The 19,291-nt window shown below is 40.9% G+C and overlaps 3 protein-coding genes and 1 pseudogene across 5 annotated transcripts; 2 read left to right on the plus strand and 2 right to left on the minus strand.

Moving 5' to 3' along the window:
* Window positions 1-809: 809 nt before the first annotated feature.
* LOC144649440 (octopamine receptor beta-2R-like) lies at window positions 810-16,269 on the plus strand. Of its 3 annotated transcripts, XM_078508930.1 has the most exons (3): window positions 10,243-10,904; window positions 12,657-12,793; window positions 14,036-16,269. In XM_078508930.1, exon 3 carries the CDS (start codon window positions 14,094-14,096, stop codon window positions 15,135-15,137), a length of 1,044 nt encoding a protein of 347 aa, XP_078365056.1. In that variant the 5' UTR covers window positions 10,243-10,904; window positions 12,657-12,793; window positions 14,036-14,093; the 3' UTR covers window positions 15,138-16,269. The 3 variants fall into 3 exon arrangements, with proteins under 3 accessions (XP_078365057.1, XP_078365056.1, XP_078365055.1); XM_078508931.1 differs by lacking the exons at window positions 10,243-10,904; window positions 12,657-12,793 and adding an exon at window positions 810-1,332; XM_078508929.1 differs by having other exon boundaries at window positions 10,243-12,793.
* On the minus strand, window positions 4,492-5,862 carry LOC144648134 (uncharacterized). The gene has a single exon (XM_078507767.1). The coding sequence runs from the start codon at window positions 5,860-5,862 to the stop codon at window positions 4,492-4,494; it is 1,371 nt and encodes a 456-aa protein (XP_078363893.1).
* On the minus strand, window positions 6,079-8,602 carry LOC144649457 (uncharacterized). The gene is made up of 2 exons (XM_078508946.1): window positions 8,317-8,602; window positions 6,079-6,723 (listed from the first exon to the last, which is right to left on the minus strand). The coding sequence occupies exons 1-2, from the start codon at window positions 8,458-8,460 to the stop codon at window positions 6,232-6,234; spliced, it is 636 nt and encodes a 211-aa protein (XP_078365072.1). The 5' UTR covers window positions 8,461-8,602; the 3' UTR covers window positions 6,079-6,231.
* Window positions 16,270-16,414: 145 nt separating the features above from the next.
* LOC144649454 (gamma-interferon-inducible lysosomal thiol reductase pseudogene) lies at window positions 16,415-17,307 on the plus strand (annotated as a pseudogene).
* Window positions 17,308-19,291: the final 1,984 nt, after the last annotated feature.

A 19,291-nucleotide genomic window follows, 5' to 3' on the forward strand; every position in this document is an offset into this window, starting at 1 on the left:
ATGACCATCGTTTCTTCTCGACTGTTTCGTAAAAATTTGGGCAACTTGTGAAAAATTTTTGGGCAAATGTCTCACCGCCCCCCCTGGCAAAAAATTGCCCGTACGCCTATGGTTAATTCTCAGTATATTCTCTCTTGGAACACTCGAAGCTCGAAGCGACGATGCGCATATGACGTCACGGACCAACTCATGCGTAAATCCGCTTTTCAGTACAGTCGCTGGCTCACTTTAGACGTCCGAGTAATGGCGGACGGGTTTTCCACGATTTTCGGCAAGCTATTTCAAGGCTTATATTGCTCGCAACGTTCTAAATTCTAGCGCGCTAGTTAAATATAGACTTATTGAACAAATTGACTTTAGAAAAAGACGAAAAGAAAAACAAAAATTTTGGTCATAGTAGCACTTTAAGTAATTTGTAGCTGTCAGATGCAACCTTGGTAACGGCCATCCACTATTTATTTTCTGCATATTACTGAACAATTGATTTGGAACAATTGATTTAGTCGGCATATCGTGTTTTGAGCTTAAAATAACTGGCCACATAAAATTACTAGCAGAACAGTTATACCGAAAAAAATAACTTTCAAACTGCATGTTCGTTACCAGAGTTTATTTGTGTTTACTTTTAGAGTTGCAACTGAGTATTATATTGAAGAAAGTTAAAAGGGCAAAACTTTACTCATGCCATCCTAATCATCGAACTCATTACAGTTGTCATTACCTGGTTTACTTAATTAACGATTTTCATGATCAATTTAAAAAAATGGCAATTTTTCCAGGCCATCAAAGGCGTTTGCGTCTAATTTTGGCTGAGAGACGTTAGATCTCATCTAGTGTTACTTCGTAAGAGCGAGATTTGTTTTATTCAAAAAACATTTTGTAAACCTTATTAGTGGAATAAAAATCAAAACTAGTTATTATTTAGAAATGGAAAATTATCAAGGTATAGAATTCTTCTAGAAAAGATATTGGTAGATCAACCGAAGCCTTGACGTTATTGTGTCTTTTGAGAGCACTGAAGATGAGATTTCATTAAAAATTCTAAACACTGGGAAAGGAAATGCAATCGTTAATTAAAACCTTCAAAAGTCCACACAACACTGTGGCTTTTAGCGTAGATAAACAGCCACTTGGGCTGATCAAATAATCATTAAATTAACTCCTTCGCCAGACAGCTGCTGATAATCAGGCTTATACGTAGAGCCGAAAAACAGCACGACCATCCCCCCATTATCCCGCTTTTCAAGTGAAACGCCAAGAGCTCCATCGCACCAAATCGTTTCAGTCTAAAAAGCTGTCGATTAGGCCGCTTTGGCTTTAGCTAGCTAGCAGGTAAGTAAATGATGACTTATTTGTTTCACATGCGCTTGATGCTTATTTCCGTAATTTCCGCAAGGAAATTTGGTTCAGGGGTTAAAAAGACGCAATTGACCTTAGGTAGATATATATGCCATATCTTTTAAATTTTCGTTTTCAGGTAAAGAACGCTGCTAGTCAGTAAAAAAAGCTTGTTTCAGGCGATCGGGTTAATCGGAGAGCAGCGCGAAATAAATTATCTCGTAACTACAGTTAAAATAACAACTACAGCACATCTTTATTAGATAGCCTGCGAACAAGCTGTAAAAAAGCATCGCTGCTGTCACTTCTACAGTTTACATAGTGTAATATTCTACCCTGGGTATTGTTATTAATGACATGGTAATAAGATATGGAGAATCGCTCTGGCCTGGGACAAGCCCAAGACCAGGCGAGGATAGGAGCTGAGGGGGGTCAACCCGACTTACTCGATTAGGGGGGGAGGGTGGGTAGCCAAACTCTCCACTTTCGCGGCCTCGAGTAGAGTGATGGGGTGGAGCACATGTAACCCCTTTTATAGTCTCATTTGCATAATCCCCAGGGTATTAATTACCAATGCAAATCGAGTTTGCATAGTGTAATATTCTACCCTGGGTATTGTTATTAATGACATGGTAATAAGATATGGAGAATCGCTCTGGCCTTCCCCAAGCTCACCACCATTCTCAACCTTAACACCAAAAGATGTTCACTTTTCTCACGTTCGGAACTCAAACATGACTTTACTCTTCCCAATCCTCACTAATTGTAACATAATTAACTTAAACACTAAATAATTATACTTAACGCCAATAACACTTGACAATTCTCAATTTAGAAAGCAGTGTTCCAGTGTCCAGCTTTATACTAAACATTCGGAAAGGCCTGAGAAAATCCCTTCAAATTATTAAGACGTTTGTATGACTGTCCTGATTCCAAGGGCAAGTCTGCCAGTTTTGCTGCCGCTCCCGCCGGATTCACAACTTGTTTAAGCTTGATGTAGTGTAGAGCCGTTTTACTACTTCTCCACCCCACGTGATCCATGATTTCGTGGAGGCTTACACCCTCGAGGGCTAGGGACACGGCCGCCCCACTACGAAAGCCGTGAAGAGTAAAATGGTCGCTAGATAGTTGTTTACTTAATAAGGAAGTGTAAATTTTCAGTCTCGCCTGAGCGGCCGCTGACTCTAAACAATGAGGACCCACCAAATTTGATTTAGTTACCGAGCGGAAAAGGAAGCCCGGGGACAACCTTATACCCAGAAGTTTACAAATATTAAAGTACATTTCCAGACCCCGAACTGGACAAACTGATTTATTGGAACCTCGTTTAAACGCAAAAACATTGGCATCTCCTGACCTCAAAGATTTCGTCCAAACATGATTAAATAAAAATCCTGAGTCATCGGGAAAACGTAAAATATCAGATACCTTGACTTGCAATAAATCTGCTGCTCGATCACCCGCAAAAAATAAGGCCTTAAAGAGAGCTTGATCTCTCGCATAAATAAATACTTGTACCGCACTCAGCACCGAGCTATTCAAAAGCATCTTTTCTAAATAACCAGAAATAACTCTTAAATCACTTAAAATAATTGGCTCCGCTTGACGAGGCGTAATTCTAGCCCTAAGTTGTTCCTCTCGAACATCTGCAAGGTAAGTCTTTACTGAATGACAAGAAGCTGGGTTCCCCACACCAAGTAAGGAATGCCACTCTGAACCCCTGCCATGTTCAATAAATATTGCACGAAGTTTCCCAATTAACGAGTCAACTGTTCCAAAAGCAAGTCTCTTTGGACAAGCACAAGACATCCCTGTTTGAGACACTGCTGGGCAAGCCGATTGGTGGACCTTGGTTCTCCCGCCGCGATCTTTCCAAACAAGGAAGGCTTTGATATCAGCAGGAAGAGCAGAAGAAAGAGATTTTGGCGTCGTCAGGCTCGCAAGGAATTGGCCAAGCTCAAGTTCCAAAGCTGATTTCTGTTTAACGTAACGAGAAGAGGATCGCTGCTGAGACAATTGCCGTAGACGCTCTGCAATGTTGCCTTCATCAATCTTACATTTCTTTGCGGGCGACTGAGCATGATCCCCAACAGATCGCCTCACATAGCCACATTGCTGGCAAAATTTGAAATGTTCGTCATTCGGGTAGCCGCATACAGGACACGCTACAGATGGAGTATATAACTTCGGGACCCTAGGCAGAGTCTGCAAGGAAACGAAATGTGGAAAATGTTACTGAAGTCCAAAAGGCCTGGCACAATCTAGAAACGAGATATCCGGCATGCCCACATATTAGTCGTACATGGAGTCGGTATATAACCAGACCTCGAGGGGGTGAGAAGGACATTCATGTCTCCCTGCTCGCCGAGGCACAGCTTGTCGGAACAACGAGCCATAAGTTCTGGCCACCAAAATAATGGAGGATTAAACTCCGGAATTATTACTGTAAAGGGGATCTTGAAGCCAAACAAAAACTTTAAAACGGGACCAATCAGGCCGAAAGGAGGAAAAACGTACGGATTAGACATCTGGCTCACAGACCGTAGATCCTGAGAAAAAAGGTTTACTCCCGCGGAACAAGGGCTAAGAAAAGGGGTAAAGTGCGGCAGAGGAATACCATTCCTACCCATAGGAGCATTCGAGTCGAGAGCCATTAAATCAAAGGAGTGTCCGCCTGATCCCCCAAATGCCTGATCCACCGCCGCAAAGGCCGCGACCGACAATTTAACATCAAGGGATGACAGTCTTCGAGAAGGCGCATCTGCCTGGTTCTCCCGGGACGGAAGGTACTGCAGGTTGAGTTGAATGTTGCGTGACGACAAAGCGAAAAACAACTGCTTTGTAACTTTCGTCAGCTGAGGTGATTTCTTACTTCCCTGCGCATTCCAGGCACCAATCATAACTTGACTATCAACATAGGCGTCAAGTCTAGCGTTACGAATTTCTTGTGGGAGCGCCTTGATAGCATAAACCAAAGCCAGCATTTCCTTAGATGATATAAAAAGCTCTCTCTGGTCTGGGTTCCAATAATCTCTAAAGCTCTGATCGCCGGATGGAAGATGTAAAACACAAGCCCAACCATGACCAGACGCGTCGGTAGAGAGAGAAACGGTGTAATGTTTTTCTTCTTTCCAAGGGAGATATTGTTTCCAATTATCCAAAAAAACGCCAATAGGACAACTCCTCCTTAAGGAATTCGTTCAAGGGTACCTGGCCATTAGCAGGAGCTCTCGCAATGGCGGCACTCATTTCTCTAATAAACAGCTTTGCCATTGGCACAGCTAACGAGAAAGAAATACACTTCCCCTGGAAGCGTTGCAAGGTCTTGAGAGCCACCCAAGACTTACAAGCAAGAATGTCCTCCCTCAAAGCAGCGAAAGACTCGATCTTGCGAACAGGTATCAGAAAGGACAATTTTTCAGAATCGACAACAAGACCCAGGTACTCGAGTGCTGTAGTCGGAGTTAAAACGGACTTCTTTATGCCAATGGTATAGCCGAGCTCTACCAAAATCGAGAGAACAACAAACAAAGCTGCCCTTGCTGCAAGTAGACGATATTCCCTTGATCTGTTAAGGGGGAGCTGCGACCAAGGACCACTGGAAGTCAAAAGTTCGCCATTTAAACGGTCATCGATATATAAAGAGCAAGGGATCCCTTTAGCTCTCAGGAAGCCCGAGGCAGCAAGACCAATAGTGTGATAAATATAGGGCGAAATCTTCCATCCAAACGGCAAAGTCGTACAGACCAGCCATAAACCCCCAAAGCTAAAACCAAAATAGGTCTGGGAGTTCTCGGAAAGGAGCACGTGGTCGTAGCCAGATTTGTCGTCGCACTTGGTCATAAACGAGCCCCTGTATATAAATCTGGGTACGTCCGCCAATTTATCCAGAGAGAAGGGCATATCTCTCATCCAAAGATTCAGAAATCTGGCGTCGATGCAAAGTCTTGGTTTGGACGGTTCTACCGTTAAAGGAAGCACCAGGTAAGGGGGGTCATCCACACCAACCTCCCCCCAAACTCTGAACGCTCCTGTAGAAACACGGTTAATAATCTCTCGCGATATAAAATCCGAGAACTTCCTGCACGACTCATGGTTTGGAAACCGTTTCTGTGGCGGCAAATCTGAGGAATACCTGGCTCGCTTAAAGACGCCAGAGAAAGGTCGAGCAAATTGGAGAATGTCCACTTTGTCACGAATCCACCCGCCAATACGATCAGCTAGGGGATGGCCCTCGAGAACATTATCCCACGCCCCAACGTTTTGATGTAAGCCACCAACCGAAAAATGATCGGGATCTCTCAATTTAAATGCTTCTAACTCAGGAGCCACGCCCGAGAGCACGTCCTTCCAATGTACTACCTCCGTCACTCCCTCCTGGTCAGGAACCCCGTTTATATCCACCCAATTCGAATTGATTCTCGGCTTGATTCCCTTAACCTGATTCCGAAACTCTACCCAGTGACTTGCTTGTTCCAGAATCCCTTCATTGGAGACCACGGATTTTCTCTTACGACCCACCATCTAGGTAAAAAGACGGGTTTAAATAAGGATTTACCTTAAACCAACCGAAACCAGATAAATATAAAAGCAAAGAAATCTATATGAGAAACGGGGTTCCTGACCAGGAGAGAGCGACTTCAACACGTCTGAGAGCAGAACGTCTGGTGGCTACCGAGATAAACGGTAAACCAGCAGGAGTCACTCACCCTGATCAAGAGCTATTTGAAATACAGCCAAAGAAAGAAAACGGGACAACGAAATAAAGCAAAATACTGTGACAACAAACATGACAGACATGGATATTTATTTATGTAATCCCGAAAATACAATATTCATTAGACCATCCTGGTATGTTCACAACTCGTCTTACAATTTCGGATGCTTCTGCAATCAACTAGAAAAACGACCTCTCTTTGCCTGATTCCCGGTCTGCCGATAGGGGCAATACCTCTGATAGTGACCAATTTGGTTACAAGCGAAACATCTAACCGAGGCTCGACCACCACGCCCACGACCCCTAGGCGCGAAGGGTCTAGGAGCTGCCACTCGCATAGCCTTATCAACTTTAGAAATCGAATCGAGAACCTTTTCATGATCTTTGTCGCCCAATAGGACTTGAAGATACTGCTGGAATTGAGAGTCCGGGACCCTAATTTTATCCTTCATAGCCTGCAATACCGCGTTGAAGAACCCCGACTTGGGATGTTTCGACTCTTTCGCCACAATCTTCAAATTGATAAGGTAATCCAAGGCCTTCTCCTTGCTGAACATGGGCATCTTAATGAAACTTTGCAGTTCCTCTAAAGCTGACTCAACAGAAGCCTTCTGGGAGTTCTCTAAAGTCTCCAGCCTCCGCATTACGCGTAACATGTCATCCTCTTGCTGCATAATAAAGTCAAGAGGATACGTTTATTAACAATCTTATTCTCCAAACGTTTCCCTTCCATATGTTGTACATTCAGAGCAACACGAGCAAATAAACATCATTAAACCATTATAACCATAGAAAAAACATTAGTATTATTATTATTATTATTATTATTATTATTACTATTATTATTATCATTATTGTTATTGTTATTATTAAAACATTAGCATTAGAATTAAAGAAGGCCAAATACGTTCCGTCACATAATTACACCATACAAGCATCAAATAGAACAAAAACAGACTTTCACAGATAAACTTTAAAATTATAAGTGCCATTTTCTGTTTCGATTTGTTTCCCTTCACTTTTTACCACGCCAACAAATCTCACGAGCACCCGCCAAAACAAAAATTTAACACGCCGAGTGGCCTAAGGCATTTACAGGAAAAACATTTTCACGCATGAAGAATTCAGAGACAACATCAACATCACGAGGCGGAGCAAACCACACAGGCAATTTAAATTCAATATCAACACAAAAGCATAATTCACCACGCCAACGAGCCTCTCAGACACATTCAAAAAACCTCACAGGTATTAACAGAACAAAAGAATCTTCCGCTACACAATCAATACCAAAACAAATTTACCGCACAGGCAATATTAGACAAACATTTCACCGCAAAAAACCACACAGGCAATATTAGAACAACATTTCGCCGCATCGGCAATGTTAAATAAACATTTCAACGCACAGGGAAGCCACACAGGCAATATTAAACAAACATTTACCGCGCAGGCATGCCTCACCGGCAATATTAAACCAACATTTTTGCCACACAGGCAATATTAGATAAACATATCACCGCACAGGCAATATTAGAACAACATTTCACCGCACAGGCATTATTAGACAAACATTTCGCCGCACAGGCAATATTAGATAGACATTTCGCCGCACAGGCAATATTAGATAGACATTTCGCCGCACAGGCAAGCCACACAGGCAATATAAAAAGCAACATTTCGCCGCACAGGCAATATCAGATAAACATAACACCGCACAGGCAATATTCGACCAACATTTCGCCGCACAGGCAATATTAGATAAACATATCACCGCACAGGCAAGCCACACAGGCAATATAAAAAACAACATTTCGCCACACAGGCATTATTAGATAAACATTTCGCCGCACAGGCAATATTAGATAGACATTTCGCCGCACAGGCAAGCCACACAGGCAATATAAAAAACAACATTTCGCCGCACAGGCAATATCAGATAAACATAACACCGCACAGGCAATATTAGACCAACATTTCGCCGCACAGGCAAGCCACACAGGCAATATTAGAACAACATTTCTTCGCACAGGCAATAAAAGATAAACAAATTCACCGCACAGGCAAGCCACACAGGCAATATACTATAAACATTTCGCCACGTCAGCGAGCCTCACAGGCATTAAGTTAAAAAATAGCAAAAAACCAAGCCGCGCAGACAAACCTCACAGGCATTATCAACACAAATATCAGCCAACCAACCAAGGACTTGAAGAGTCCAAAAAGCGTAACGTTAAAACCAGAACAAAATAAAACCGTACCTCATTCGCTTGTAACACCGGTTGAGCCCCAGCGGCTGGTTGAATTTCACCCGGTTGTTGAGCCGGCGCCTGCACTGGCGGGTTCACTTGAGCTGCAATTTCTTCAGCACCGACAGCGTTAGGAACTTGATCTGCCTCAGCCATCGAGTAAGTCGGGTTGAACACAAAAGCCAAACTCTCCACTTTCGCGGCCTCGAGTAGAGTGATGGGGTGGAGCACATGTAACCCCTTTTATAGTCTCATTTGCATAATCCCCAGGGTATTAATTACCAATGCAAATCGAGTTTGCATAGGTCGAAGCTTTTTGTTATCAGTTGTCGCATTTCTATCGAATATTAATCTCAAGGCTCAGTACTCCATTGCATACAATCTCACCAACGAAAGAAAGTGACGCACTTAAGCTAACAGGTGGCCACATAAATTACGGGCGTATTTCCCACTGAAACGTGTTTAGAGCGTTTGTTTGCCGCTCTTTTTCGTATTCCATTCTTTCTCACTCTCAATTTAGTCTAAGTTAGTAAGTTCAGATTTTGTTCTAATTAGATGGAAGGTTTGAAGAAAAGCTTTCTTTTGTTTTCGCGATCTCATTAGTGGTCACCAAGAAACTATATTATCTCGTCTTAGAATAACGTAGATGCAAAAAACAATGCTAGGAAAATTCAAGACAAAGTATTACTTGAGCGTAACTATCTTTTCTATCATAGAAATGATCATAAACGGCGCCCAGATGATTTTCCAAGTCGTTTAGAATCATGATGATCTTTTTTGCACAAACTCGGCGTTCAAACAAACGACAGATCTAATTGTCTTGTGAGGCATTACCGATCTGTGTATCTGCACAATCCATTAATTTTTAAACGACTGGGTCTCTGTAAATCCCGGCGTTCTACCAGCATCAATTCTGCGGTTTTCACATTTTGATTTTGATTCATTTCAAACTATGTGGTGAAAACAAGTCGACACGGCGTCTGCTTTTTTGTAAGGCGCTTTTGATTTAGGACTTGACATGAAACCATATTAAGATAATTTGCATGGTAACGACTTGCGTTATCAAGAATTTCTCGTATTTGTTTAAATTGCTTTTGAGAAAAATGTAGTTTCGCTCCCAACACACAAACATTGATTTCAGTAGACTGTTATTTAAAATTCAAAGCTAAGCACGAAGATTTTTTTGTTGGAAAACAAAAAACAATTAAAAATGGTGGGCAAAAGATTGAAAAGTGTCTATTCCAATTACAAAATTTTACGGCTGAATGCTTAAAAAAACACATTTAAAAAATGTAGTGTCGAATGTGTGTTAAAAGCTATTTGGCACTTCATTTCGTTATCCGGCGTCAAAGATGGTAAAATTATTTCATTACACACACAATTATGTGTCAGACGTTTTTATACCTGTTAATGACCGTTTGCATGAAAATCACTCAGATGTGAGGCAACCCATTATGTCTTGTTGTTCCCACAGCAGAAAGTTATTTCTTTTCTTATACTATTCTTGCAACCTCGTTCCCAGGGTTGTATCTTTATGCGGATTTTTGATCAAGGAAAAAAAACTTGATTAAATTTTCATCTCGATTTCGTTTCCTACTTTATAAACGTTCAACGTTATAAACTAAGAAAGGTTTAAAAGCTCGTAATCAAAACGTCACAAAAAAGTCACGAACCACAACCCACCCTACCATGATCAGTTAACACTGCGCATGTGCAAATTTGTTCAGCGTAATTATCTAGTTTAACAAATTAACAAAACTTCGTTAAATGATTTCATTAGTACACCCTCATCCGAACATTGGACATAACATTGATTGGCAGGTTATCTTCATTACCCAGGGTGATTGAGAAAGTATCGTTGATTAGGACAACGAATCACTAAAGGAGGAGGGAAGTGATTATTTAATACTCGATCCTCTAGCAAATTAGCCTGTGTACAGCCGTCCTGCTCCGCTCAAAAAAATCGCATAACAATTGCGACCTCATCCCAAGAAAACAAGGCATAAGCTCCGACGCAATAAACAACTGGGCTTGAAAAGCAGGAACAACCTGTATTTTGTTTACTTAATTTTTCATGCAGGCGACTAGTTCATGGATACAGAAAGCTGAAACATTAATTGCTATATATGCCCTGAACAGAAATCATTTTGAAGTCATTGTCAAGTCAAATACTTCACACTAGCTATCATTATGACTGCGAAATTTAATACAAAAGGTACGAAGCTCATTACTTGACAAATACGAGTTGACAGGTATAACGAGAAATCTACAATTACGGACTCTCTGGCATAACTGTAATGAAATGTTTATGCAACGTTCATAAACCTCTTTTCAATCTCTTCATTTAAATTACATAGGGGAAAATTGTATTCACAAGTTAATTTACAGAGAAAATAATCAAGCGGCGATAAGGAAAAAGACGCTCAAACAAAACTTGAATATCCTTCAAAATGTTTCAGCTGCTCGATTCAGTTTCCAATAGACGCAATCCTAAAAACATTAGTTGTAGACTGAAAAGGGAATGAATCGCACAAAGTTACGCACCTTCTGCAGCCACGCAAAAATGGAATACCGACCGATGACTGATTTACTGATGTAAGGTAGGTTATGTTCTATTTTTAACATCGACTGTAAATTTTTTAAAGATGTCCAAGCTGAAGTTTACTGATTACACTAGCTAAACAAAGGAAGTTCTTACAACCGACTAGACAATTCGGATGTACCGTCTACTCTGAAGACAACAGAGCGAGAGACGTATATTTACGACAAAATAACGTCTACCAGGTAGATTGTAACTGAAGTCAAGTAGTTTTAAGCATTCAAGTCAGCGAAAGACAGGACAAGTAAACGCCATGCAGGGCTATACACAAGACGTTTTTGCAAGCTTCGAGTTAATTGCAACACGCTGCCTGTTTCCTTAGTTTTTCAGGCAGTACAGAGTCACGCCCGATCCGGTAGATACTTAGGTTGCATCTGTGCGATTTGATCAGTACTGAGGCTTATGCAGGTTATGACAGTTACTTAAAAGTTTATCCCCAAGCTTCGATAGTTCACTGTCGGATTCTCGAGCCTCTGGCATCGTTAGTGTTTTTAAAATTACGAGGGTATAGTTTTCATGTTTGCTGCTTTGAAAATTCCGGCGTTCATGATCAAACATACAAGTCTGCCTTAGAGCTGTTCAATTTTAGTCTCCAAACTACAGCCGCAACTCGAAACAATGTCGGCGTAACGTAGGAACTGTCGAGTCGGAAATGAGTTCAATAATGTTAAGCGGGAGCCAAACACTCGCAATGCTGCAGTCGCTGAAAGAGCATTTTACTTCGGGACATTACCCGGAACACTCTGAGATCGTGTGGGTCCCAGCGGGTCGAATTTCACCACTTGCCAACGAGTTAACTTTTTTTATTATTATTATTTTCAATTTAATTCAAAATGATAAGCCCGTTCTTTATTCATTCACACGCTGAGATATTGAGCGGAAATTTACACTTAAAACAATTTAAAAAAATAATTTAATAGGAAATTTCATGTTGAGATTGAAATTGCTTTACAGGACTGATAAAATGAACGAACACCCCCACGGTCTCGATAGACATTAAAACATTTGTGAACTATTTTTATGCTCCCGTCGTGAATAATAATTAATTTTGACATCTCTGTAAATACATTTATTTTAAAACGGCGTAAAAGCAAATTGCCTGACAGTTCTTAATTAAACGTGCTATCTTTGTCTTGTCACCAAGACAACCCTTCTTTCGCAAAACGACGGAAAAAATAATGTTTGCGTTCGCGATCTATCTTTTCCTGCACTTGAAAAACTATAACTCTGCAAATAATTGTCTACATATTGTAAGAAGTTTATGATCACTTGATTGTGGCCTAATTTACGGAACTTTAACATGTACTGTACTTCTCGAAATAGCAATTCAGGTAAAATGAGTTGAGTAAGGGTCGAGCATGCGCTGCTAGCCTTGCTTGTGGAAAATCACTTCCGGTCGCGGGCCGTATGCTAAGTAGCACTTGAAAACTCTTATAAGGAAATAAAACACATCGTTTTTGAAATTAAGTAACCGTTAATGAAAACTTGCTTTTGAAGGACTTTAATAACGCCACAAAATTATATTACACTTTAATATGAGTACATTGTTTTCTTTTTCCCTACCCCACGCGTGAGCGCTTGTTAGAAAAGCTTTTACGCATAATTGTCACTACAGTTTAGACAATGAAAACTGACAACACCTTTTCACTTCACCAGATTATTAAAATTCGCTGTCACCTTTTGATGGCTTCTTGGGTACCTTTTAGCGACACCTTTGTAAATTCCAGCTGTTTGTTTACTTTTTTGACAGAAGATATGAAAGGTTAGGCGTTTTAAAAAGCATTGGAGGTTTACTCAAAAAATTTGCATCTTTTAAATCACTCACCGCCGACCATAAGACCGGGTGCGAATAACTCATATGACTCCAAAACCGGCAATACTATACCGAAGGTAGGTTTTAGGTTTTTTTTATATTTACAGCTCACACTTTGGCGTTCAACTTACAGTCTGGGTTTTTGATCGAGCCCGACCCTGCTTTTTTTTGGTCAAATCTGTTCTCTTCGCGATCCGGACTTACTGTTTCGCGAGGGCGTGATGTTCTCCCCAACTGAGATTCTCAGTCATGCTGTTCTTTTGTGTCTTCTTGCGCAACAGAATAAACATAAATGTTGTAGTTTGTCGATATCTTGGGCAATGTAACGTAAACTTGACAAAACGAAAAAGGAATTGCTCAGAACTTTCTGTCGTTGCGTTTGCTTGGTTACTTCCGAGTGAAATAATAATTTGATGCGTTCAAGATCTTCAAATTGTCCGTTTTGCCTTTCCACATTCTCAGTGGACGCTGTAGCAATAACCCATGTGACGCTATCTCTTTGTCATCGATATTTTTCGCTGGTTTTTCAGTAACGATGTTGTATTTTTGATTCTCCCAAAATCACGAAGAAACGTAAAGTTGTAGAAGAATATGTCGACTGGACTATTTCTTGTTCACAGTGATAACGAACTTATTACGGTATAACAAGTTTACGTTTATAACGGAAGTCCTTTCCGCCCCTCTATTTCCCCAGACAACTATAACAAGACAGCCGTGACCTGCCATGAATGCTGTTCAGTAAGATGGCATTTTCATCATATGGTCACACAAGACTTATTCAGTGAAAAAAATACAACTTTTTACTGTTCACTGTTTTTTTATATATATGAAAAATCAACACTCGGGAGGATTGTTGAGCATTTTAGTCTCAATAGAAGACAAATTAAGCCAAGCAGTCTGTTGGCAAGCTACAATTGATATAAAATAAAACTACGTTGCTAAGGGTTGATTTCAGTTGAAGGGGCGGTTGAACTCGAAAACCCCAATTTCTTAAACCGATTGTTTGCATTTTTGTATGAATGGCCAAAGGGCCAGTAAAGGTTTAATTCAGCTAACCCGGGCTATCAGATATATACCACTTTTACATCACTTGGCTTTATTTGTAGCCTGGCCGTGTAATGTCATCATTTCCATAGCATCGTTGGTGTCGCTGCTGATAATGATGATGTTTTTCAGCTATTGTTCTTGTTTTTGTTTGATTGTAGAGTTGCCCAGTTTACGTCTAGTTTTCCCTTACTGAAAGAATTAAATCGACATTCCTACCACCACAATTAGACATTTAATGATAACTTAATCTTGTTAATGCTTTTATTTTACAGACAAGAAGTGGTGTAAGCAGAAAATTCATTTAAACAAGCAACAAAACTTGCTATCATCATGTCAGCGGACTCCGGTGACATAGACTCCAATAAATTGGCCTTTTTCTGGGGCCCAGTCCCAACATATTACTGGGTACTAACTGCCATTAATGGTCTGATCACATTAGTTTGCAACGGAGTGGTTATCTTCATAATACTCAAACGAGAAAGGCTATATCGAAATCCTGGAAACTGGTTACTATTGTCACTGGCGTTTTCAGACCTAACAGTTGGAATAATCATGATTCCCTCGCTATTCATCTGCTATTTTTCGACCATTCCGTGCAACTGGGATGTGAACAAGAAAGTTTACGACTTGTTTCTTTACATTTCTGTAACCAATCTTTGTTTCCTAACCATGGATAGATATATTGCTGTGGTGTTTCCTCTCAAATACACGCTTCTCGTCCCTCGAAAGTCGACGATCAAGTTATTAGTAGCAGCCTGGCTTTTTCCGTTAGTTGTGTGTGTTATTCCGTTCATTCTAAGCTTTCTTCCCATAGCCGAGTCCGAGAAACAGCAAGCAGTAAAAGTATTTGTGGCCATTAAAGTCAGTGTGTTCGAACTGGTGCCATGCGCATTAATGCTATTGGCGTACATGCATATCTTTCAAATTAGCCGAAGACATGTCAGGCACATAAACTCCATTCAGAGAAGCATACGAAGGAGAAATTCAGCCTGCGAAACAAAATGGCGTGCAAAATCAACCATAAAGGTGTTCTGTGTAGTTGTTCCTCTGTTTGTTATTTGCTGGATTCTTGCGTCATGGAGAGAGATTTGTTCCGCGTTTAACCGCTGTACAGTTCCTCCAAGCGCAGTCCATATTTCACGGCTTCTTCTAAAGGGTCATTCCATGATAGATCCTATCGTCTATGCACTGCACAAAAAAGACATACGGAAGGAGCTTTTAAAGACCGCTGGCAAATCTCAACTGCTTACGCTTAACGTTCGACCGCGAAGGAGTGGTAGCGAGAATTCTTACACGGTTACAAGTGAAAAGGACCCGAAGACTAGAAAAGATCAAACAGAAAATGTTGGCATATACACTACTCTACAGCTGTAACACTTTAACGAGGTTTTGAGAATCTTGAGTAAATATAGAGAAAGGACTCTGACCGTAGTACAAATGATATATTTATAGACCACATGCTAAATGGAGATACTTTAAATGAACATACGGTATAGATCATGGAAAGGAGAAAATTATCTCCCCACGTCTTTGCCGCAAGTAAGACAGGAAAAAAATGGATGTTTGCTAACAGACTATGCGCTACGACGTAGGTCAAACAATGTATTTTTTTATAAACAAGTCTCAGTTCTAATTGGGAATTGTTTTATTGGTATCCATATTTTACCCAGGGAGTAGAGCGTTTAATTTTCTAAGTTAACAAACTGAAAAAAAATGAAAAGGTAAATAAAAACCCTCAGACATGAGTTGCTTAGGAAAGAAACGGTCAGAGTTTAATGAATGAGCGAATTATAAACAGTTATTCGATGAGGTTTTTGTGATATCCGGAATAATCGAGGTCGAGGTAAGTGTTATCAGCCGAAGCCGAAGGCTGAGGCTGATAACACTTACAGAGACCTTGATTATTCCGAATATCACATAAACCGAATCTAATAATTGTTTTATTATACATTGTTTTTCTGGAAATGGAAGTAATGACAAACGATTTCAATCTGTTTCAAAACTTGTGCTAATTCCGGCTGGTCGTCCTACTAAATCATGGAATAGTTCCTTCCCAATTTTTGTTAGTCATTTGTGTTTTCCGAGACTTTAATTTACTGTTAGCAATTTTTGAACTTTGGTCAAACTATTTCTCGGTTGAAGAAGTGAATCAACGAACTATGAATTTCCTTCGCCGCCAGATGCCTGACAGATTGCTCTTGGAAATCATGCATTGCGCGCGCAACCTACAGATTAGTGAATAATCTGCTAGCAGATTATTCACTAATCTGTGGGTTGCGCGGATTCCCAGAATTAGCTGTAGGCTCTAAGCCAATGAGAAGACAGTTAGTGACTACAATGTATAATAATCATAATAATGCAAAAAGGTTTTCCTGCCGGCTGGGATAACCGGTTCTGAAGAGTTCTAAGCTATACTCTCTGTGACGCTCCCCCCTCTCCCACTCATCCGACCATTAACCTCAAATTTTCCCTTTCCCAACCACAAAAGTCAAGGTCTTGGAAATAAAGAAGGCTCCATGAGATTACTGTATGTCAACGTCTTGGATCAAGTCAACTAGCGGCTAGTTGCGTGATCGGGCGCCTTTGACATGAAAACAAATCTTGTTGAAAACAGGAAAGCATGTGATTTTTAACATAACACGGGTTATGTTACGTAGATGAAAAAATAAAGGGGATTGTTTGAGAAAAATACACGACACAGCGCAGTTTAGTTGAACGCATATCATCGCTGCAAACATGTTCGGATTTCTGTTGGTAAGCCTAATTTGCCTCTCGCCTGGCGTTGCATCAAGCTTTCCTGACAGTGCACCCAAAGTCGACGTGACTTTGTACTACGAAAGCCTTTGTCCAGACTGCCAGTTGTTTATTCTCCAGCAGCTTTATCCAACGTTTATAAAGGTTGGCGAGATCTTCAATCTAACACTGGTCCCGTATGGGAACGCTGAAGAAAGCAAGCGCGGAGACAAATGGGTCTTCGAATGTCAACACGGTCCAAAGGAGTGCCAAGGTAACCTCATCGAAACCTGCGCCATTTCTCTGCTGAAGAACATTTCTGTGTCGTTTCCGTTTGTCCATTGCTTTGAGAAGGGTCTCGAACGCTCTGGGGATCCGAAGACAGTCGCCGAGAATTGTGCCAAGACTTTGGGAATTGTGTACGATCCGATAGAAGCTTGCGTGAGCGGTCCCCAGGGAAACGAATTGGAGCACGAGATGGCGATGAAGACAAACGCGTTAAAACCGCAGCACGAATACGTTCCATGGGTGACCATCAATGGAGAGCATACGGAAAAGATCCAACAAGAAGCAGAGAACAACCTACTGAAGCTCGTGTGCGAAACCTACACTGGAACTAAACCATCAGGTTGTGAAAGGCAGAAGATCGAAAGATGCTACAAGGACTGGGGACCTGTTGTTTAATTGTTTTCCTTGTAGAGCCACCGATTGTCACGAATCAGTTTGTATTTCAGTTTGTATTTCGCATTAAAATATTTTTTCATCATTATCCTTTCTTGTGATAAATGAATAAATTTAACTTGAGTGTAAACATGTCTTAGCAATTTACTTGTTACTAAAAACGAAAACTAAGGAATCTAGTAAAAAAAAAGCCTCCCTCCCCGAATTGATTTATTTGTCTCGTGACACGGGGCACCCGCGCTCTCTTTCGCAGCCGCTATTTGGGGTGCAATACATCCCAAATAGCGGCTGTGAAGGAGACTAAATGCTTGGTAACCTGCGATCAGGCGTTCTTTTTTCTTTTTACGAAAGCGAGAGGGAAAAAAGAACTGAAATAAAGCTTTAGAAATAAAATATCTAAACTACATTTCGCTCTAAATATCTCAATAAAGTTTAATGAAATGTTTATCATGTGTTGTCTAAATCAGTTAAAAGAGCGCTTAAAACGGCCCGCGCAGGCGAAAAAAATACAACACATGAGTCGATAAACATTTCATTAAACTTAATTGAGATATTTAGAGCGAAATGTAGTTTAGATATTTTATTTCTAAAGCTTTATTTCAGTAGCCCTTATAGATTTCAAAATTTCTTTTGTTCGTCTCATGTCAACAACAATAATTAACCACGAACACATAGGGTGGTCTGCCTGTGCTCCGTTAAACCTTACTAAAATACGTGAACGTTTCATACATTACTGACATTACTCCTTCAAACCTGACTCAAAATTAAAATGCTTATTCCAGACTTCACAATTGAACACTTGTCTGATACATGATCTCACAGATGGTATAGGGTTTTTTATGGTTAAAACAAAACAAAATATTTCCCAATGTTTATAAGCCGTTTATAATTTTGGAGACAATTAAGAGTCCCCGTCGAGTTCGGATTATTGTGGATTTTGAGTCACAGCGAAATATTTGCTGAATAATTACAGCGTTCGCTCAGGAAACGAGCAGTATAGAAAAATTTCTTTAACAAGAAAACTCTGAGTAGTCGTTAGAAATTTCCATACACAGAAGTGCTCAGTCCCGGGGGGGGGACTCCCATATTAAAGGGACGGGGATGCTCGTCGGAAATTTTGAAAAGAACCCCTAAAAGAAACCAATCTGGGCGTGGCTCAAGCTATTTTAGACCCCTAAAAGAAACCAAAATTCTGAGAAAGAAACTTATATTGGTATATTTCTTCGTGTGTAACCCTAAAAGAGACCCTGACGGCTAAAAATAATGTCATTTTCTTGCATTTTCCCCAGAACACCCTAAGCGAGACCCAAAGTCCGAAATTTATACCCCTAAGCGAGACGACGAGCATCCCCGTCACTCTCATATTAAAGTCCCCCCCCCCCCCCGGGTGCTCAGTGTTGTTTGCAAAAAACTGATGGGAAACACATGACGGCTTGAAGCCAGCCCCGTGACAGCCCGTCACAAGTCACCAGTCACCCGTGACAGCCAGTCACCAGTCAGGCGTTTGACTGTCACATGTTTTCTTTTTACATGTCGCCAAAGGGGGTTAGGGTGGAGAAGGGGGGGAGGGTAACTGTGGACCCTTATAGACGTAGACATGGTAGTGGTGGGCTCCTCGGTCTAAGAGGGTATTCGCAAACAACCTTCGTACACATGTAGATACGTGCATGATGCGCAGATTTCCCGTTTTGCTTCATAACAGCTGATATCTTCGCTCTACATAAAACAAGGTAGACAGAATTTTGGGTAGACCCCGACGCATCTGATAACCCTTTTTCCTCTTCCACACCATCTGGAAAACTTACTTCTCCTTAATCCGGGCTCCTTAATAATTCCGGACAGGATACATGTAGTTATTTTCAAATATGTACTTAAAAAACTCAAACTAAACAATCATGATCGTCATAGTTCTAGAAGACACAGCATATGATTGGGAACAAGGCTGAGGAAAGCGCGAGGATTTTTTCTTTGGGTGAGAGGGACAAACATGTTTATGCCTACAGCCCCCTGCCCAAAATTACAAGCCGTACGACAGACGCCAACCACCCCCCCCCCTCCTCCCCTCATACATCGATCGGCGGACCGGGGGGTGCACTCCCTATAATGACCTATAC

This window comes from Oculina patagonica, chromosome 4, assembly GCF_052425735.1.
Source record: "Oculina patagonica isolate OP01 chromosome 4, crgOcupat, whole genome shotgun sequence".
Taxonomy (NCBI): domain Eukaryota; kingdom Metazoa; phylum Cnidaria; class Anthozoa; order Scleractinia; family Oculinidae; genus Oculina; species Oculina patagonica.